This window comes from Physella acuta, unplaced genomic scaffold, assembly GCF_028476545.2.
Source record: "Physella acuta isolate Inbredline_101_S28 unplaced genomic scaffold, ASM2847654v3 ptg000079l, whole genome shotgun sequence".
Lineage (NCBI taxonomy): Eukaryota > Metazoa > Mollusca > Gastropoda > Physidae > Physella > Physella acuta.
The window spans coordinates 1676350-1693438 of record NW_026731599.1 but is presented as its reverse complement, the minus strand read 5'-3'; the positions used below and the strand labels follow the sequence as shown (position 1 = coordinate 1693438).

The 17089-nt window shown below is 38.5% G+C and overlaps 1 protein-coding gene across 5 annotated transcripts in view; it reads left to right on the top strand.

Moving 5' to 3' along the window:
- Positions 1–321: 321 nt before the first annotated feature.
- LOC131955118 (serine/threonine-protein kinase ATR) overlaps positions 322–17089 on the top strand; it is a 57116-nt gene continuing 40348 nt past the window's right edge. For 2 of the 5 annotated variants that reach the window (XM_059319111.1, XM_059319097.1), the window contains exons 1-22: positions 322–347; positions 2517–2587; positions 2770–2867; positions 3038–3202; positions 3973–4143; positions 6424–6542; positions 6643–6731; positions 7303–7417; positions 8840–8973; positions 9806–10103; positions 10234–10307; positions 10996–11089; positions 11387–11499; positions 11938–12098; positions 12338–12405; positions 13212–13293; positions 13423–13517; positions 13636–13739; positions 15031–15126; positions 15214–15269; positions 15515–15616; positions 16146–16272. In XM_059319111.1, coding sequence (XP_059175094.1) covers positions 2547–2587; positions 2770–2867; positions 3038–3202; positions 3973–4143; positions 6424–6542; positions 6643–6731; positions 7303–7417; positions 8840–8973; positions 9806–10103; positions 10234–10307; positions 10996–11089; positions 11387–11499; positions 11938–12098; positions 12338–12405; positions 13212–13293; positions 13423–13517; positions 13636–13739; positions 15031–15126; positions 15214–15269; positions 15515–15616; positions 16146–16272 — 2402 coding nt within the window. In that variant the 5' untranslated portion in view covers positions 322–347; positions 2517–2546. Of the gene's footprint in view, positions 348–426; positions 456–2516; positions 2588–2769; positions 2868–3037; positions 3203–3972; positions 4144–6423; positions 6543–6642; positions 6732–7302; positions 7418–8839; positions 8974–9805; positions 10104–10233; positions 10308–10995; positions 11090–11386; positions 11500–11937; positions 12099–12337; positions 12406–13211; positions 13294–13422; positions 13518–13635; positions 13740–15030; positions 15127–15213; positions 15270–15514; positions 15617–16145; positions 16273–17089 lie in introns of those variants that run through there. The other 3 variants (XM_059319120.1, XM_059319103.1, XM_059319129.1) reach the window with 3 other exon arrangements.

Here is a 17089-nt window from a genome sequence, read left to right as displayed (position 1 = left end):
ACATGCCAAGTACACTTTTCCAGCCAGAATGTGCTGTACGTGTAGTCTAATAATAATTACATTGTGGAGTAGGCCTAGTCAAGTTTATTACATTTTTCTAATAACATTTGCATTGCGTTATTTAAAAGATGAAATTAAACCCCCAATCTTTCTATACTTAAAGATCTATTAGGGCCTATTAATTTATTAATATTAGGCCTACAGTTAATTGTAGAATATAGGTCTAGGCCCTAGACTTTAGCTTAGCCCTAGCTCTTCTAGAATTCTAGATTTTTTTCCCCGCGGGATATCTAAATTTAATTTTTGTGTTTTAGCAGAGGAACTCTCCAATGAACATGAATTCAGCAGTAAGGCACGCACTAAAACTAAGGCCCCTAGGAAATTATTATAATAATAGATCTATATTAAATATTTAGTTGTATAAAATTAATTATAATAAAATACGGCTTAATACGGTAATCTATCGTTTTACTTTTAGGTAGGCCTACGTAAAATCGCCCGCGGCTAGTAATGTACGAAAAAGTTACCTCATTGTCAAGGCTTTAATTTAAACTTTAATACTTTAATACTAAAAAAATAATACTTTATATAATACTTTAATAGAAGTATAAATAGTAAATAGTATACCATTGTTATACTGTGATATAACAGGTATAGATCTATTTGTGTCAAACATTATAGATAAATGAATAATAAACCTAAATCAATGGCTAAACATATCAATGTAGTTGAATATAGGCCAGAAATTAACTTTAAACAGCAGTAGATTTAATTTAAATGTCTAAATGAAAATGAGCATGGTTGCATCTGTTGAAGACATCACTAGTCTTCATGTATTATTAGGCCTACTGAAAAGTTTTAATTCAATTGTTTAAAAACAGGTACAGAAATGAAACAAGGAAACATTTTTGATTTTTCAAAACATAAATCCTCTTCAAAATGTGAAACTGGTAGACTAAACCCTAGCAATGAAAAATAAAAGCACAAATATTTAGAAGATCTGAAATTCGGCTTTACTAACATCACAATGGAAATGGAAGAAAAAAATAAACAATTCGTACTGTGCAAAGTTGTTCTTAGTCATGAGTCTATGAAGATTTCAAAGCCAAAACGGCATTTTGAGACGAGTCATTTGGAACACACCAAAAAAGATATAGAGTTCTTTCGTCGGCAGGAAGTTTTTACCTCGGAAACACAGCATTATCGCAAGCATCATATGTAGTCACATTAAAAATTGCCAAGCGAAAAAACCTAACACAATAGGAGAAAATCTCATCAAACCCTGTATGTTGAGGATGGTGAAATTAAATCTTGGGGATTTCAGTGCGAGAAAGATGCAACAAATATCTCTGTCTAATAATACTATTCAGCTGCATAAAGCAGACATGTCCGTAAATGTAAATAATAAATACCTAAAAACATTTATAATTACAAGCTTTTATAAATGCACTAAAAAAGAAGAAAATAATACAATTTTTATTAAATATAAAATAATTTTTAAAAATAGAATAAATCTGCGGTTACTTTAAATATAAAAAAATTACTTTCTTTAAGGGGTCGGCGTGGTCGAGTCGGTAAAGCCCATGGTTGCTAAACCGAAAAGTCTCGAGTTCGAACCCTCGGGTAGATGAGGCTCGTTAGCTGGGGACAGCCACTCCTCTAGGAGAGACAACTCCAAAATTAAACAACTGCTGCCTTGTAGTTTGTTCTTGGTTGGACAATGGCTATGGAAGCAAATCCAAAAAGAAAAGCAGGCTGAAATCGGAGTCAATGGCCTCAATGGCGCATAACCAGTTGACACGTAACGCTTAATTTTGTTGGAGGCGTGGTCGAGTCGGCAAAAAGTTCATGGTTTATAAATTCGAAAAGTCTCGAGTGGCAGATAAATCTCGATCCCCTTCAACACTAATAATTAAGAACGAAGAAGAAGAAGAAGACTTTCTTTAAATATATTAATGCACTACTATTTATATCACTATAAATAAAAGCGTGGGCAGATTGTTTAAATACTTATTATTATAGTGGCCCAAGCTTTTGTGTCTTCTCCAATTAAAAACAAAACAAAGATAAAATTAAATTACTTATACATGCATACATGAATGCACGAATACATGCATACAAGCATATACGCATACAAGCATACATACATACAAGCATACACACATACAAGCATACATACAAGCATACATACATACAAGCATACATACATACATACATACATACATACATACATACATACATACATACATACATACATACATACATACATACATACATACATACATACATACATACATACATACATACATACATACATACATACATACATACATACATACATACATACATACATACATACATACATACATACATACATATACTTATATATTTCTAGAAATTAACTTAAAGAAAAAAATAACTGCTGTGCAGCTTCAAATCCAAAACAGCTTTTAAACTTTTATTCATTTGTATTTCACAAAAAGTTTTAAAGAGCACTTTGTTTGATATTTTTATAGACACCCATTTGAATTCACACTTACAAGAACATGCCTCCTGTAGAAGAGTCAACCATTTCTTTTATTAAACGGTAAGTTAGGCTTAATTCATAACATTTCATTAAAATCCATGTCAGTAATCAATAATTTGCTTAAAATAGTTAAAAGCTATGTTATTAATTAATTACTGGTGATGTTGTAAAAAATATCTTAAATTCAGATAACTTGTATGCTTTTCAAGTTTTGAAAGATGTGTTTTGTTATCTTTTAATAGGTGGAATTCTACTGATGGCCCTAAAGATTTTTCGCTTCAGAGCTATAGGACAGCTATAGCAGATCTGGTGGATGCATTTCTTAAAAATCTTAATGAGGGTAAGATAGCTAGTAATGATAAGAATGTTTGATTTTAATCTTGCATAAGAATATTAGATAAAGAAAAATTGTGCAATCTATAATTGGTTTAAATCTTTTGTAAGTTATACTGATATTTATTGCTGTTAATTTTTTTTTCAATGAAAAAAGTCATACATTTTTTATTTTAGCTGCAGAAAGTTTGGCAAGCACAGGCGAGGACAGTGGTAGTTACCGTTCACTTACTGTGTGTCTAGCATTCCACAGGGAAAATCCAGACATTTTCATTCAGACTTCAGACCAAACAGGCACTAGTTCAGTTGAGACAGAAAATATTGATCCAATACCATCTATTGGTGAGTTATACAAGGATGTAATTTTTCTTAATTTCAGCATATTTCAGTCATTAGAATTTTCAGCCCTAAATTTTCCACTGATAGTTGAAGTAAGATCTACTTATCTTTAATTTAAAAATTGGTGAAAAAAGTATTTAAAAAAACTTGCTACTCTCAAAGGAAATGCGCATCCCTGAGCCCAGTTTCTTAAATGATAATCTCACATGTGTGGTACTCCTGTAGGTATTATTTTTGTACTGGTACTTATAATTAAGCTTTCATTTTTAAACTGGTATCAATTGCTAAAAATCACAAAAATAATTTTGTATTTCTTGTAAAAGTTGCCTACTAAGTATACTCGCTGCCCCACCTCATAGCATCTGTAGCTCATTAAGTCTATATGAACTGTGACCTGATTATGTTTGTTACTGATGGTTTGGGGGAAAATAACAGTCACAGCACAGACAAAGAGCTGTGTCTTGCTGTGACATTTTCTAGAGGCCTACTGATTTTTTAACTTATGTTAACCCTCGGTGACCCCCTTGCTGGTTTCTTGTTTAGGTAAAACCATTTGTAATAACAGCCATTTTGTATAGTGACAACCTCTACTTTTAAAGCATAAATACTGGTATATTGACACACGGAAATGATTAATAGGTCACATAATGTTACTCAATAGAGTAGAATAAATTTTTTGAGTTCATTATGAACTCTTACTATATCAACTTTGCATCTTATTTTAAAAGCTCATAAGTTAGATTAAAATGCTTTTATTTAAATTTTACTCCCAGATTTCTGCTTCTGGTTTTTCCGTTGTCTACTCCGTCTACTGAGTCGGCCTGACTGCAAAGATCTGCACCCAATGACCATTAAACTAATGACCCACATCATGCATGCCACCAAGCTAAAGAACAGATTTGTTTTCAAACACCAGCTTGTAAATTTCATAACACTATGTACAGGTGAGCCCAACACACAGTTGTCATGTACAGGTAGCCCAACACACATTTGTCAGGTACAGGTGAGCCCAACACAGTTGTCAGGTACAGGTGAGCCCAACACACAGTTGTCAGGTACAGGTGAGCCCAACACACAGTTGTCAGGTACAGGTGAGCCCAACACACAGTTGTCATGAACAGGTGAGCCCAACACACAGTTGTCAGGTACAGGTGAGCCCAACACACAGTTGTCATGTACAGGTGAGCCCAACACACAGTTGTCAGGTACAGGTGAGCCCAACACACTGTTGTCAGGTACAGGTGAGCCCAACACACAGTTGTCAGGTACAGGTTAGCCCAACACACTGTTGTCAGGTACAGGTGAGCCCAACACACAGTTGTCAGGTACAGGTGAGCCCAACACACAGTTGTCATTTACAGGTGAGCCCAAAACACAGTTGTCAGGTACAGGTGAGCCCAACACACAGTTGTCATTTACAGGTGAGCCCAAAACACAGTTGTCAGGTACAGGTGAGCCCAACACACAGTTGTCATGTACAGGTGAGCCCAACACACAGTTGTCATGTACAGGTGAGCCCAACACACAGTTGTCAGGTACAGGTGAGCCCAACACACAGTTGTCAGGTACAGGTGAGCCCAACACACAGTTGTCAGGTACAGGTGAGCCCAACACACAGTTGTCAGGTACAGGTGAGCCCAACACACAGTTGTCATGTACAGGTGAGCCCAACACACAGTTGTCATGTACAGGTGAGCCCAACACACACTGTTGTCAGGTACAGGTGAGCCCAACACACAGTTGTCAGGTACAGGTGAGCCCAACACACAGTTGTCAGGTACAGGTGAGCCCAACACACAGTTGTCATGTACAGGTGAGCCTAACACACAGTTGTCAGGTACAGGTGAGCCCAACACACAGTTGTCAGGTGCAGGTGAGCCCAACACACGGTTGTCAGGTACAGGTGAGCCCAACACACTGTTGTCAGGTACAGGTGAGCCCAACACACAGTTGTCATGTACAGGTGAGCCCAACACACAGTTGTCATGTACAGGTGAGCCCAACACACAGTTGTCATGTACAGGTGAGCCCAACACACAGTTATCAGGTACAGGTGAGCCCAACACACAGTTGTCAGGTACAGGTGAGCCCAACACACAGTTGTCATGTACAGGTGAGCCCAACACACAGTTGTCAGGTACAGGTGAGCCCAACACACTGTTGTCAGGTACAGGTGAGCCCAACACACAGTTGTCAGGTACAGGTGAGCCCAACACACTATGGTCAGGTACAGGTGAGCCCAACACACAGTTGTCAGGTACAGGTGTGCCCAACACACAGTTGTCATGTACAGGTGAGCCCAACACACAGTTGTCAGGTACAGGTGAGCCCAACACACTATGGTCAGGTACAGGTGAGCCCAACACACTGTTGTCAGGTACAGGTGAGCCCAACACACAGTTATCAGGTACAGGTGAGCCCAACACACAGTTGTCAGGTACAGGTGAGCCCAACACACAGTTGTCATGTACAGGTGAGCCCAACACACAGTTGTCAGGTACAGGTGAGCCCAACACACTGTTGTCAGGTACAGGTGAGCCCAACACACAGTTGTCAGGTACAGGTGAGCCCAACACACTATGGTCAGGTACAGGTGAGCCCAACACACAGTTGTCAGGTACAGGTGTGCCCAACACACAGTTGTCATGTACAGGTGAGCCCAACACACAGTTGTCAGGTACAGGTGAGCCCAACACACTATGGTCAGGTACAGGTGAGCCCAACACACTGTTGTCAGGTACAGGTGAGTCCAACACACTATGGTCAGGTACAGGTGAGCCCAACACACAGTTGTCAGGTACAGGTGAGCCCAACACAGTTGTCATGTACAGGTGAGCCCAACACACAGTTGTCAGGTACAGGTGAGTCCAACACACTATGGTCAGGTACAGGTGAGCCCAACACACTATGGTCAGGTACAGGTGAGCCCAACACACTATGGTCAGGTATAGTTGTGCTGAACACAGTGTGTTATCCTCAGACTTACGCCTACAAATAGCTTTTGCCCCTCAGCCCATTACATTTAAAATATTTTCTCAGCACGGCCAGACAAAACCTTGCTTATTTATTTTCAAGGCTTGTTCTCTTATTTCATTGTATTTTTTTATGAATGTGCTGGCTTTTGTTATAATCTGTTATGTTTTAACTCAAGTTTCATAGGTACTTTTTTTGTTTTGACAAAATATGTTAAAAATGTGAAGTGATGCATCTTATCTTATATTCAGAACTTGTTGAAGTCAGTGACCAATTGGAGAATGGAATAGAAGGAAACACTTTGAACAGTTTTAATTTTTCTTTGAATTTGGCTCGACAAGCCCTGAAAGATTCATCATTGCCAACTGATGTGAGTTGTTTTTTTTTTCTCACTGGGCTGTGCTTTAAGTTAATGGATGTGCTGTGGTCATATGGATTTAACTTGTGTCTCATTTCTCTCTCTTGTCAAGGACTGGAGCCTGAATGAAAGTAAAGTCCAGACAGTTGAGCTGTCACTGGATGACTCTACACACTGTCAACTCTTGCAAGTAAACCTTGTGTAAGTTAAGATAGGCTCTAGGGTTTTGATCTGTGTATCCAAGTCTGACTTGGCTCTAGGGTTTTGATCAGTGTATCTAAGTCTGACTTGGCTCTAGGGTTTTGATCAGTGTATCTAAGTCTGACTTGGCTCTAGGGTTTTGATCAGTGTATTCAAGTCTGACTTGGCCCTAGGGTTTTGATCAGTATATCCAAGTCTGACTTGGCCCTAGGGTTTTGATCTGTGTATCCAAGTCTGACTTGGCCCTAGGGTTTTGATCAATGTATCCAAGTCTGACTTGGCCCTAGGGTTCAGTGTATTCAAGTCTGACTTGGCCCTAGGGTTTTGATCAGTGTATTCAAGTCTGACTTGGCCCTAGGGTTTTGATCAGTGTATCCAAGTCTGACTTGGCCCTAGGGTTTTGATCAGTGTATCCAAGTCTGACTTGGCCCTAGGGTTTTGATCAGTGTATCCAAGTCTGACTTGGCCCTAGGGTTTTGATCAGTGTATCCAAGTCTGACTTAGCCCTAGGGTTTTGATTAATATTGAGCTAATGAATACAAAGAAATTAAAATATGTTTATCCCTTGTAGAAAAATCCTGGGTCTGATTCTAGTTGATGTCTACATGTTCTGTAAGAGAGAATGCTACCTTGTGTGGGCATTTTTGTGTGACAATTTAGAAAAGGGCAATGTTGGTCTTAAACTGGTGAGTAGCACGCCTGCCATTGTTAAATCATGAATTTATTCATTTTGAGTGGTAACAGTTTTAAATCTATACTTTAAATGTAATACTAGAAAGAATAATATATGCCACATTGTTCTATAGCTGGCCATTGAAATGTTAACATTGTTTTATAGACTGCCCTTGAAGTGTTGACATCGTTCTATAGCTGGCCATTAAAATGTTAACCTTGTTTTATAGACTGCCCTTGAAGTGTTGACATCATTGTTCTATAGCTGGCCATTAAAATGTTAACCTTGTTTTATAGACTGCCCTTGAAGTGTTGACATCATTGTTCTATAGCTGGCCATTAAAATGTTAACTTTGTTTTATAGACTGCCCTTGAAGTGTTGACATCATTGTTCTATAGCTGGCCATTAAAATGTTAACCTTGTTTTATAGACTGCCCTTGAAGTGTTGATATCAATGTTCTATAGCTGGCCATTAAAATGTTAACCTTGTTTTATAGACTGCCCTTGAAGTGTTGACATCATTGTTCTATAGCTGGCCATTAAAATGTTAACCTTGTTTTATAGACTGCCCTTGAAGTGTTGACATCATTGTTCTATAGCTGGCCATTAAAATGTTAACTTTGTTTTATAGACTGCCCTTGAAGTGTTGACATCATTGTTCTATAGCTGGCCATTAAAATGTTAACCTTGTTTTATAGACTGCCCTTGAAGTGTTGATATCAATGTTCTATAGCTGGCCATTAAAATGTTAACCTTGTTTTATAGACTGCCCTTGAAGTGTTGACATCATTGTTCTATAGCTGGCCATTAAAATGTTAACCTTGTTTTATAGACTGCCCTTGAAGTGTTGACATCATTGTTCTATAGCTGGCCATTAATATGTTAACCTTGTTTTATAGACTGCCCTTGAAGTGTTGACATCATTGTTCTATAGCTGGCCATTAAAATGTTAACCTTGTTTTATAGACTGCCCTTGAAGTGTTGACATCATTGTTCTATAGCTGGCCATTAAAATGTTAACCTTGTTTTATAGACTGCCCTTGAAGTGTTGACATCATTGTTCTATAGCTGGCCATTAAAATGTTAACCTTGTTTTATAGACTGCCCTTGAAGTGTTGACATCATTGTTCTATAGCTGGCCATTAAAATGTTAACCTTGTTTTATAGACTGCCCTTGAAGTGTTGACATCATTGTTCTATAGCTGGCCATTAAAATGTTAACCTTGTTTTATAGACTGCCCTTGAAGTGTTGACATCATTGTTCTATAGCTGGCCATTAAAATGTTAACCTTGTTTTATAGACTGCCCTTGAAGTGTTGACATCATTGTTCTATAGCTGGCCATTAAAATGTTAACCTTGTTTTATAGACTGCCCTTGAAGTGTTGACATCATTGTTCTATAGCTGGCCATTAAAATGTTAACCTTGTTTTATAGACTGCCCTTGAAGTGTTGACAGGCTGGCTCAGACTAACAGGTCCGCCTCCCCTGGCTGTTTCTGATTATTTCCATGGCTGTCTGCTGGGGCTGATAGAGATGCTGTGCTCTGGAGACAGTGAACTAAGCAACAGGTACCCATCTCTACACATTCAGATGGTCATTTGCTCGTTAGCTGGGGACAGCCACTCTTCTAGGAGAGACAACTCCAAAATCAAACAACTGCTGCCTTGTAGTTTGTTCTTGGTTGGACAAAGGCTATGGAAGCAAATCCAAAAAGAAAAGCAGGCTGAAATCGGAGTCAATGGCCTCATGGCGCATAATCAGTTGACACGTATACTTAATTGTGTTGGAAGGGGATCCCTTCCAACACTAAAATTAAGAATGAAGAAGAAAGAAGATGGTCATTTGACAATCACCAGAGTTACATTTTGGGGGTTTTGAGTTATTCATTAAAACATTCTACACATTCTCATAGTCATTTTAGATGCAAGGTAATTTTGTCATTCAAGCTGACTTAGAACTGTCTCTCTCTTATTTATATAGGGAGCAAGCTGACTTAGAGCTGTCTCTCTCTAATTTATATAGGGAGCAAGCTGACTTAGAACTGTCTCTCTCTAATTTATATAGGGAGCAAGCTGACTTAGAGCTGTCTCTCTCTAATTTATATAGGGAGCAAGCTGACTTAGAACTGTCTCTCTCTAATTTATATAGGGAGCAAGCTGACTTAGAACTGTCTCTCTCTAATTTATATAGGGAGCAAGCTGACTTAGAACTGTCTCTCTCTAATTTATATAGGGAGCAAGCTGACTTAGAGCTGTCTCTCTCTAATTTATATAGGGAGCAAGCTGACTTAGAGCTGTCTCTCTCTAATTTATATAGGGAGCAAGCTGACTTAGAGCTGTCTCTCTCTAATTTATATAGGGAGCAAGCTGACTTAGAGCTGTCTCTCTCTAATTTATATAGGGAGCAAGCTGACTTAGAGCTGTCTCTGTCCAAGTTGATTGTTGTAGTGGTGGAGGAGAAGACTTTTGTGCAGACAGGGTCTCCACTGAGTGTATTTCGCCAAGTGTCAAACCAGGTCACAGTTGAAGGACTACATCAGCTCACAAACCCTGAAGCTAGGCAAGCTGTCACCAGTTTGTTTGTTCATCTTCTTAAGGCCATTCCATCAGCAGATTTAAAAGGTCAAGTTTACGAGATGACCTTACGTAAGTTTGTGATTGAAGTGATGAATCTGATTGGAACCGAGGACAGCACAGATGTAAGTTCATGTCCTGTGAAATGTTATGTACCTGTGTTAGTTCTTTTAGGGTTAATGACTGGACTGGAAACTTATTCTAGACTTAACCTATCGTAGAAAAGCTGTTCTCTCTTTTGTTTGTCTGCACTAGCTGATCCTACCCATGCTTGTGGAGCTACTGCAGATTGATGTCAACACCACAGTCACTGACCAGACATGTATAAGGTCAGTAGACAGTCTAGTCTCACACACCACCACCACACACCAGGCATCAAACCACAACTGCACAGTACAGCCACACAACACAACACAGCCACACATCACAGCCACACAACACAGCCACACGTCACAGCCACACAACGCAGCCACACACCACACAACACAGCCACACAACACAGCCACACAACGCAGCCACACACCACACAACACAGCCACACATCACAGCCACACATCACAGCCACACATCACAGCCACACAACACAGCCACACATCACAGCCACACAACACAGCCACACAATGCAGCCACACAACACAGCCACACATCACAGCCACACATCACAGCCACACAACACAGCCACACATCACAGCCACACATTACAGCCACACATCACAGCCACACATTACAGCCACACATCACAGCCACACAACACAGCCACACAACACAGCCACACATCACAGCCACACAACACAGCCACACATCACAGCCACACATCACAGCCACACATCACAGCCACACACCACACATCACAGCAACACACCAGACAACAGTACTGCCGCCATTATTTATGTTATAACTTACTTCCTTGTGGTTTTTTTTTTATGCAAAGTATCAACCAAAGAGGCTTTATGAAAAACCTGTCAATGCTTGACCTATTATGTATTGTTGTATGTATAAGCAATACTTCTCTTACAGGCTGAAGAGGTATGATTCCTACATGGCTGCAGCCAACTTTCCTATACTGAACTTACTCACCAAGAAACTCAATGCCTTCTCTTCAAACCAGGGAGTGAGTTGTTTAAATGGTTACATATTTGCACAAGGCGAGCTGTACATTTCACTTGCATGCTTGACTTATAAGTCAGTTGACTAGAGTTTACTCTTTTAAACTGCTATGTTCAGACTTAACTAAAGGATTCTTAACTGTTGAATTTATATTAGGAGAAAAGCTAATACAGACTTTGCATACACACAGATCATCACACATAGTCACTCAGCTACCTCTAGACAATTATAAAGTTAAGCTACCTTTGATAAAGTCTGAGTCACTAGTCATGTAAGAAAGTTAACCTACTGTTTACTGTAGATAGAATATCTCATTTTATCTCAGGCCCCAAGCAGTCAAGAACTGGAGTGTGTTTATGTAGTGATGACAGTTGTCACACAAATTCTGCTTCATCAGCAAGATTTACCTGACAGGTAGTGCTAGTCAATTTGTCAAATAATATTTTGTCTACAACTGCCATAACCCTCCACAACCACCAACCTACCCTCCACAACCACCAACCTACCCTCCACAACCACAACCTACCCTCCACAACCACCAACCTACCCTCCACAACCACCAACCTACCCTCCACAACCACCAACCTACCCTCCACAACCACCAACCTACCCTCCACAACCACCAACCTACCCTCCACAACCACCAACCTACCCTCCACAACCACCAACCTACCCTCCACAACCACCAACCTACCCTCCACAACCACCAACCTACCCTCCACAACCACCAACCACCACAACTGCCAGCATACCTTTCACCATCTGACTAGCGCGCCCATAGATAAGAAATAGAAAGCAGACTTTTGTAGCTTAAACCCTGGTGTACTCACCTTAATATATTGTGTTCTCCAGCTTCTACCTAGTCATGTGTTCTGATCATATGATTAACTCTTCTCTTGATGCCTGGATTCGCTACTTTAATGGTGTCTGCAGCGGGCAAGTGGAGAGTGGTCAACTAAAAACTTGCTACCAAAAAATCGTGAAGTCAATAGCTTTTCTTCTACTTGTAAACAGTAAGTTTTTTGTGTGCTTCTGATTAGGACAAGCATATTTTGAAATGTTGAAAGAAAGTTATAAATTATTGCAAGGTAAGCAGATGTGAGGGGCTGAACAAATAATTGTCAAGATAAATCTTTTACTTGGCCTTGTCAAGCCAAAGATAGTTACGTCTTCAACATGGCTCCCTTTCTCTACCTTTCTTTCAATATGCTGTTTTAAAAATACATTAAACACTTTTATAAAAATTTTTTAGATATACGGCCGTTACATGCATCAGTACTACAGCAGTTCTCATGGATAGTCACATTACCATGGATTCCAGTGAGTAAATTATATTATCTTTTCCACTATACAAAATGACCTCTTTTCATTTGTTGTGAAGCCATTTAATAAGTAAACTAAATCTGTTGTGAAACCATTTAATAAGTAGACTAAATCTGTTATGAAATAATTGTTTAAACTTTTCACCACTGGAGCATCAAGAAAGATGTGCTTCCTGGTATAAAGTTACCCTTTTAAACTTGTGGTCCATGGGCTGAGGATGGTACATTCAGTTCTCATTTCACTCATATATTATAGAATTTCTAGTGCGGCTTATATCCACTTCTTTGAAATCTTGTTACCAGCTAGACATCAGAATTGTAAATATCTTGGCAATAGCTAAGAAAAAATTTCTTAAAAATGCTTTTCTTTTAAATTATTTAAATAATGGCTCATTATTATAAAATTAAAAAAAAATAATTACTTTCTTTTATTTTTTTTAATAGAATAGAATTGCATGACTAAAAAAACTGTGCATGAAAGGAATGCAAATAGTAATAGGGTGATAAAATTTGTACTTTATATAGGAATCTTTAATTAATAATAAAAAATTATTTAAGTATTCAATTAAGTCACATTGGCTGTCAAATTGCATTGTCTTTGAGTCTTGACCCACTTGCCAAGTTTGAAAGAAATCAGTTTGGTCTAATTTTTGCTCCCCTGTTTCGATCCATGATGGACAAAAGTACCAAGCACGATAGACAGAGGAAGCAAGTTTAATAAAAGCTTGTTAAATATTAACAATATATGTAGTCTAACCTTATATCTAGATTTACATGCTTATACCAATTGAATGAACATAACAGGGGGATATGTCATGGAAGGATATGAAGCCAACTAAACCCAAGGAAGTGGCAAACATTGCTTCGAAACTCTCTCAATCTTTTGGTAAGTACTTTATAACTGCTCTCTCTAGCATTGGCCTATTGCCTCTCTCTGTAGCACTGGTTTTAAAGCTGGTAATGAACTATATGTAATTACTTTTGACCCTTTAACATGCTTGTTACAATCATTCAGATGTCCAGGTCATGTGCTTGTGCATAAAAGCAATGGCATTGCTGCCTCGTGAAATAGCAGGAACCTGGAGAGCTCACATTCTTACTCAAGCAATGGTCAGTCTCACTGGTTTCAGTTAACTTAAACAATGTTCATTGTCAGGACAATTTCTTTTAGTTGCCAAGTAGTGGAGATGCCTCAAATGACTATGGTGCAGAGATGTTTTGTCCACAGAGTGACAGCGATGAGGAGGTGATGAGAACAGCTGTCAAATTCTTCCCAATCTGTCTTCTCCATATGGGGAACAAGAGCAACCATTTGGTCCAGGAGCTGTTGTAGTAAGTGCACCCCTTCACATTCTATGGCAACATCCAAGTTAACCTTGGTGCACCCCCACACAACCATGGCAACATCCAAGTTAACCTTGGTGCACCCCCACACAACCATGGCAACATCCAAGTTAACCTTGGTGCACTCCCACACAACCATGGCAACATCCAAGTTAACCTTGGTGCACCCTCACACAACCATGGCAACATCCAAGTTAACCTTGGTGCACCCCCACACAACCATGGCAACATCCAAGTTAACCTTGGTGCACCCCCACACAACCATGGCAACATCCAAGTTAACCTTGGTGCACCCCCACACAACCATGGCAACATCCAAGTTAACCTTGGTGCACCCCCACACAACCATGGTAACATCCAAGTTAACCTTGGTGCACCCCCACACAACCATGGTAACATCCAAGTTAACCTTGGTGCACCCCCACACAACCATGGTAACATCCAAGTTAACCTTGGTGCACCCCCACACAACCATGGTAACATCCAAGTTAACCTTGGTACAGCCCCCATGCTTTTCTTGACAGTTGTATAAAAACTGATGCATTTATATATATTAAAAGAAATTATTGTCTTCTTTTCAAGGTATATTTTAAAGAAGCTTGTTAGAATAGAATAGAATTATATAGATAAAAAGATGAACGATAACGATAGTGAGGGAAAGGTAGTAATTTATATAGTAAACTTAATTTAAAAATTAATTAAATTAAACATTTATGGGGCTGGTATTGTTGGTTCGGTAAAGCTCATAGTTGCTATACCCAAAAGTGCTGAGTTGGAACCCTCAAGCAGATGAGGCTAAAAAGCCGGTGAAGGCAAACCATCTAAAAGAGAAAACTCAGAAATCAAACAACTGCTGCCTAGTAGTTTGTTCTTGATTGGACAAAGGCTATGGAAGCAAATCCAAAAAGAAAAGCAGTCTAAAATCGGAGTCAAAGGCCTATATGGCACATAATGAATTGACACTTAATACTTGTGTTCCAGGAAATCCCTTCCAACATAACAATTAAGAAAGCATAAGCTATTAAACACCTCATTAAGACACATTTTTTCATCACATTGCATTGTTAGAAAGAAATCAGTCTGTAGAAATGGTATCTATTTCACTCACAAGATTTGACCCATGATGGACGGAATAAAAAGATAGAAATAAAATAAATATAAAGTTATAAATAAAGATATGCATGGGTAACTATATTAGGTATTGAGTACCTGTATTGAAATTGTATAAGTGACCCATGCTTTGTAACGGTAGATAATTAAAAATTGCCATTTGTTTCAGCCCCTTGTTGGATATGCCGAGCAAGATGCACCTTACTATAGCAAAACATTTAGGCTCTATTTTCATTACTCTGGCTCAGTCTGCTTGTATGGTTTGGTGAGTCACATTCAGCTGAAAGTGTTAACATAGAGATTTCATTCATTTGGTTCCTGTACATAGAATTAAACAATTATTTTATTTCAGGTCTAAAGTTCAAGGCCCTAAGTATAGCCTGGATGATATTGATGTTACACTTAAAAGTATGCCTTACTTAAAGCAACATTTTTATACTTAGCAAAATATAGCTGATTCATAGAATACTCATTTTATTCCATTATGCTAGTCAATAGATCAATCATTTCTCAACAGGTTAGCAAAATATAGCTGATTCATAGAATACTCATTTTATTCCATTATGCTAGTCAATAGATCAATCATTTCTCAACAGGTTACTGTTGACCCTTAGAAGAAGGTTTGAAAATAAATTAAATTTTTTTTTTCTCAGACACCAAGAAGGAAAGAAAAGATAAAGGGCTTATGATTGACAGCAGCCAAGTTCTGCCTTTTCTTTCTCTGCTTAAATGTACTGATAATGAAACAAGATTGTGTAAGGACAAATTTTTGTTTGGTGTAGTGTATGAAAATTTTGCTCAAACCTGACACATATCTAACATGATTGTATACACCTGTCCCATATCTAACATGATTGTGTACACCTGTCCCATATATAACATTTACATTTGCCCCATATCTAACATGATTGTGTACACCTGTCCCATATATAACATTGTGTACACCTGTCCCATATCTAACATGATTGTGTACACCTGTCCGATATCTAACATGATTGTGTACACCTGTCCCATATCTAACATGATTGTGTACACCTGTCCCATATCTAACATGATTGTGTACACCTGTCCCATATCTAACATGATTATGGACACCTGTCCCATATATAACATGTATACCTGTCCCATTTCTGACATGATTGTGTACACCTGTCACATATATAACATGATTGTGTACACCTGTCCCATATAAAACAGGTATACCTGTCCCATATCTAACATGATTGTGTACACCTGTCCCATATATAACAGGTGTACCTGTCTAACATGATTGTATACCCACAGATTTGGTGGAAAGCTTGAGTTTTGTGTTTGATGTCATGGATATTGACAGTCAAAGTGCTGTATCCATTATCCAAAGTTGTCTGGATCTTTTACTTGATGAAAATGAAGATGTAAGGACTGGATGCTGGTAAGAAAGTTTTGCTTTTATAAATGACTAGGCATGCTGCCCAGCTTCGCTTAGGCTTTCAAAAACATTGAGAATTTGAATGCTTAATTAATTCGCCCGAGGGTCGGTCTACGACCTCAGGAGTTATGAAGAGGTTCCTACGTGGACAATTTTTTTTCGATTTATAGCTCATATAAGGCGCCGGTCAGTCGAGGTCAGTTTTGACCCCCTCATCGTAGACCCTTAGGCCAACCGGCACCGGCCCCCGTGTTCTGTCGCCCCAAGGCAAGATCCTGCCAAATTTGAAGCGCCTGCGGCGCCGGGAAGTGCCAGATGTCGGGCACCCGACAACTTTGCTTTATATATTATAGAGATTAGCAAATTGCATAGATAAACAAAGATTTCTAAAGTAGTTCCTTTCTTTATAGTCTAAAATAGGAAGATTCACATATAATATAAAAAAAAAATAGGTTTGACTTGGTGTGTCTTGATCCAGCACCACCTGTCTGGTATCAAGTACACTATCATCTCAGCTAATTAGGTACCTTTTAAAATATGGAGAATAAAAGAAGTGTTTAAAAAATAACTTACACGAATATGCCTATTTTTTCAAATTATTTTTTTACACAAAATTAGCCAGTTTCATTGCTAAACAAAGAAAGATTTCTATAAAATATTTAAGCCCTGAAAAAGTTTATTATAGAAATTTATTTTTGGAATAGGTTCTACTGTAGATAGAGTCTAAATATAGATCTAGAATAGATCTTAGCGACGTAGCGTAGATTTAGATCTAGTCTAGATCTAGAATCTCTAGATCTAGAATCCAAATAGATAAAAT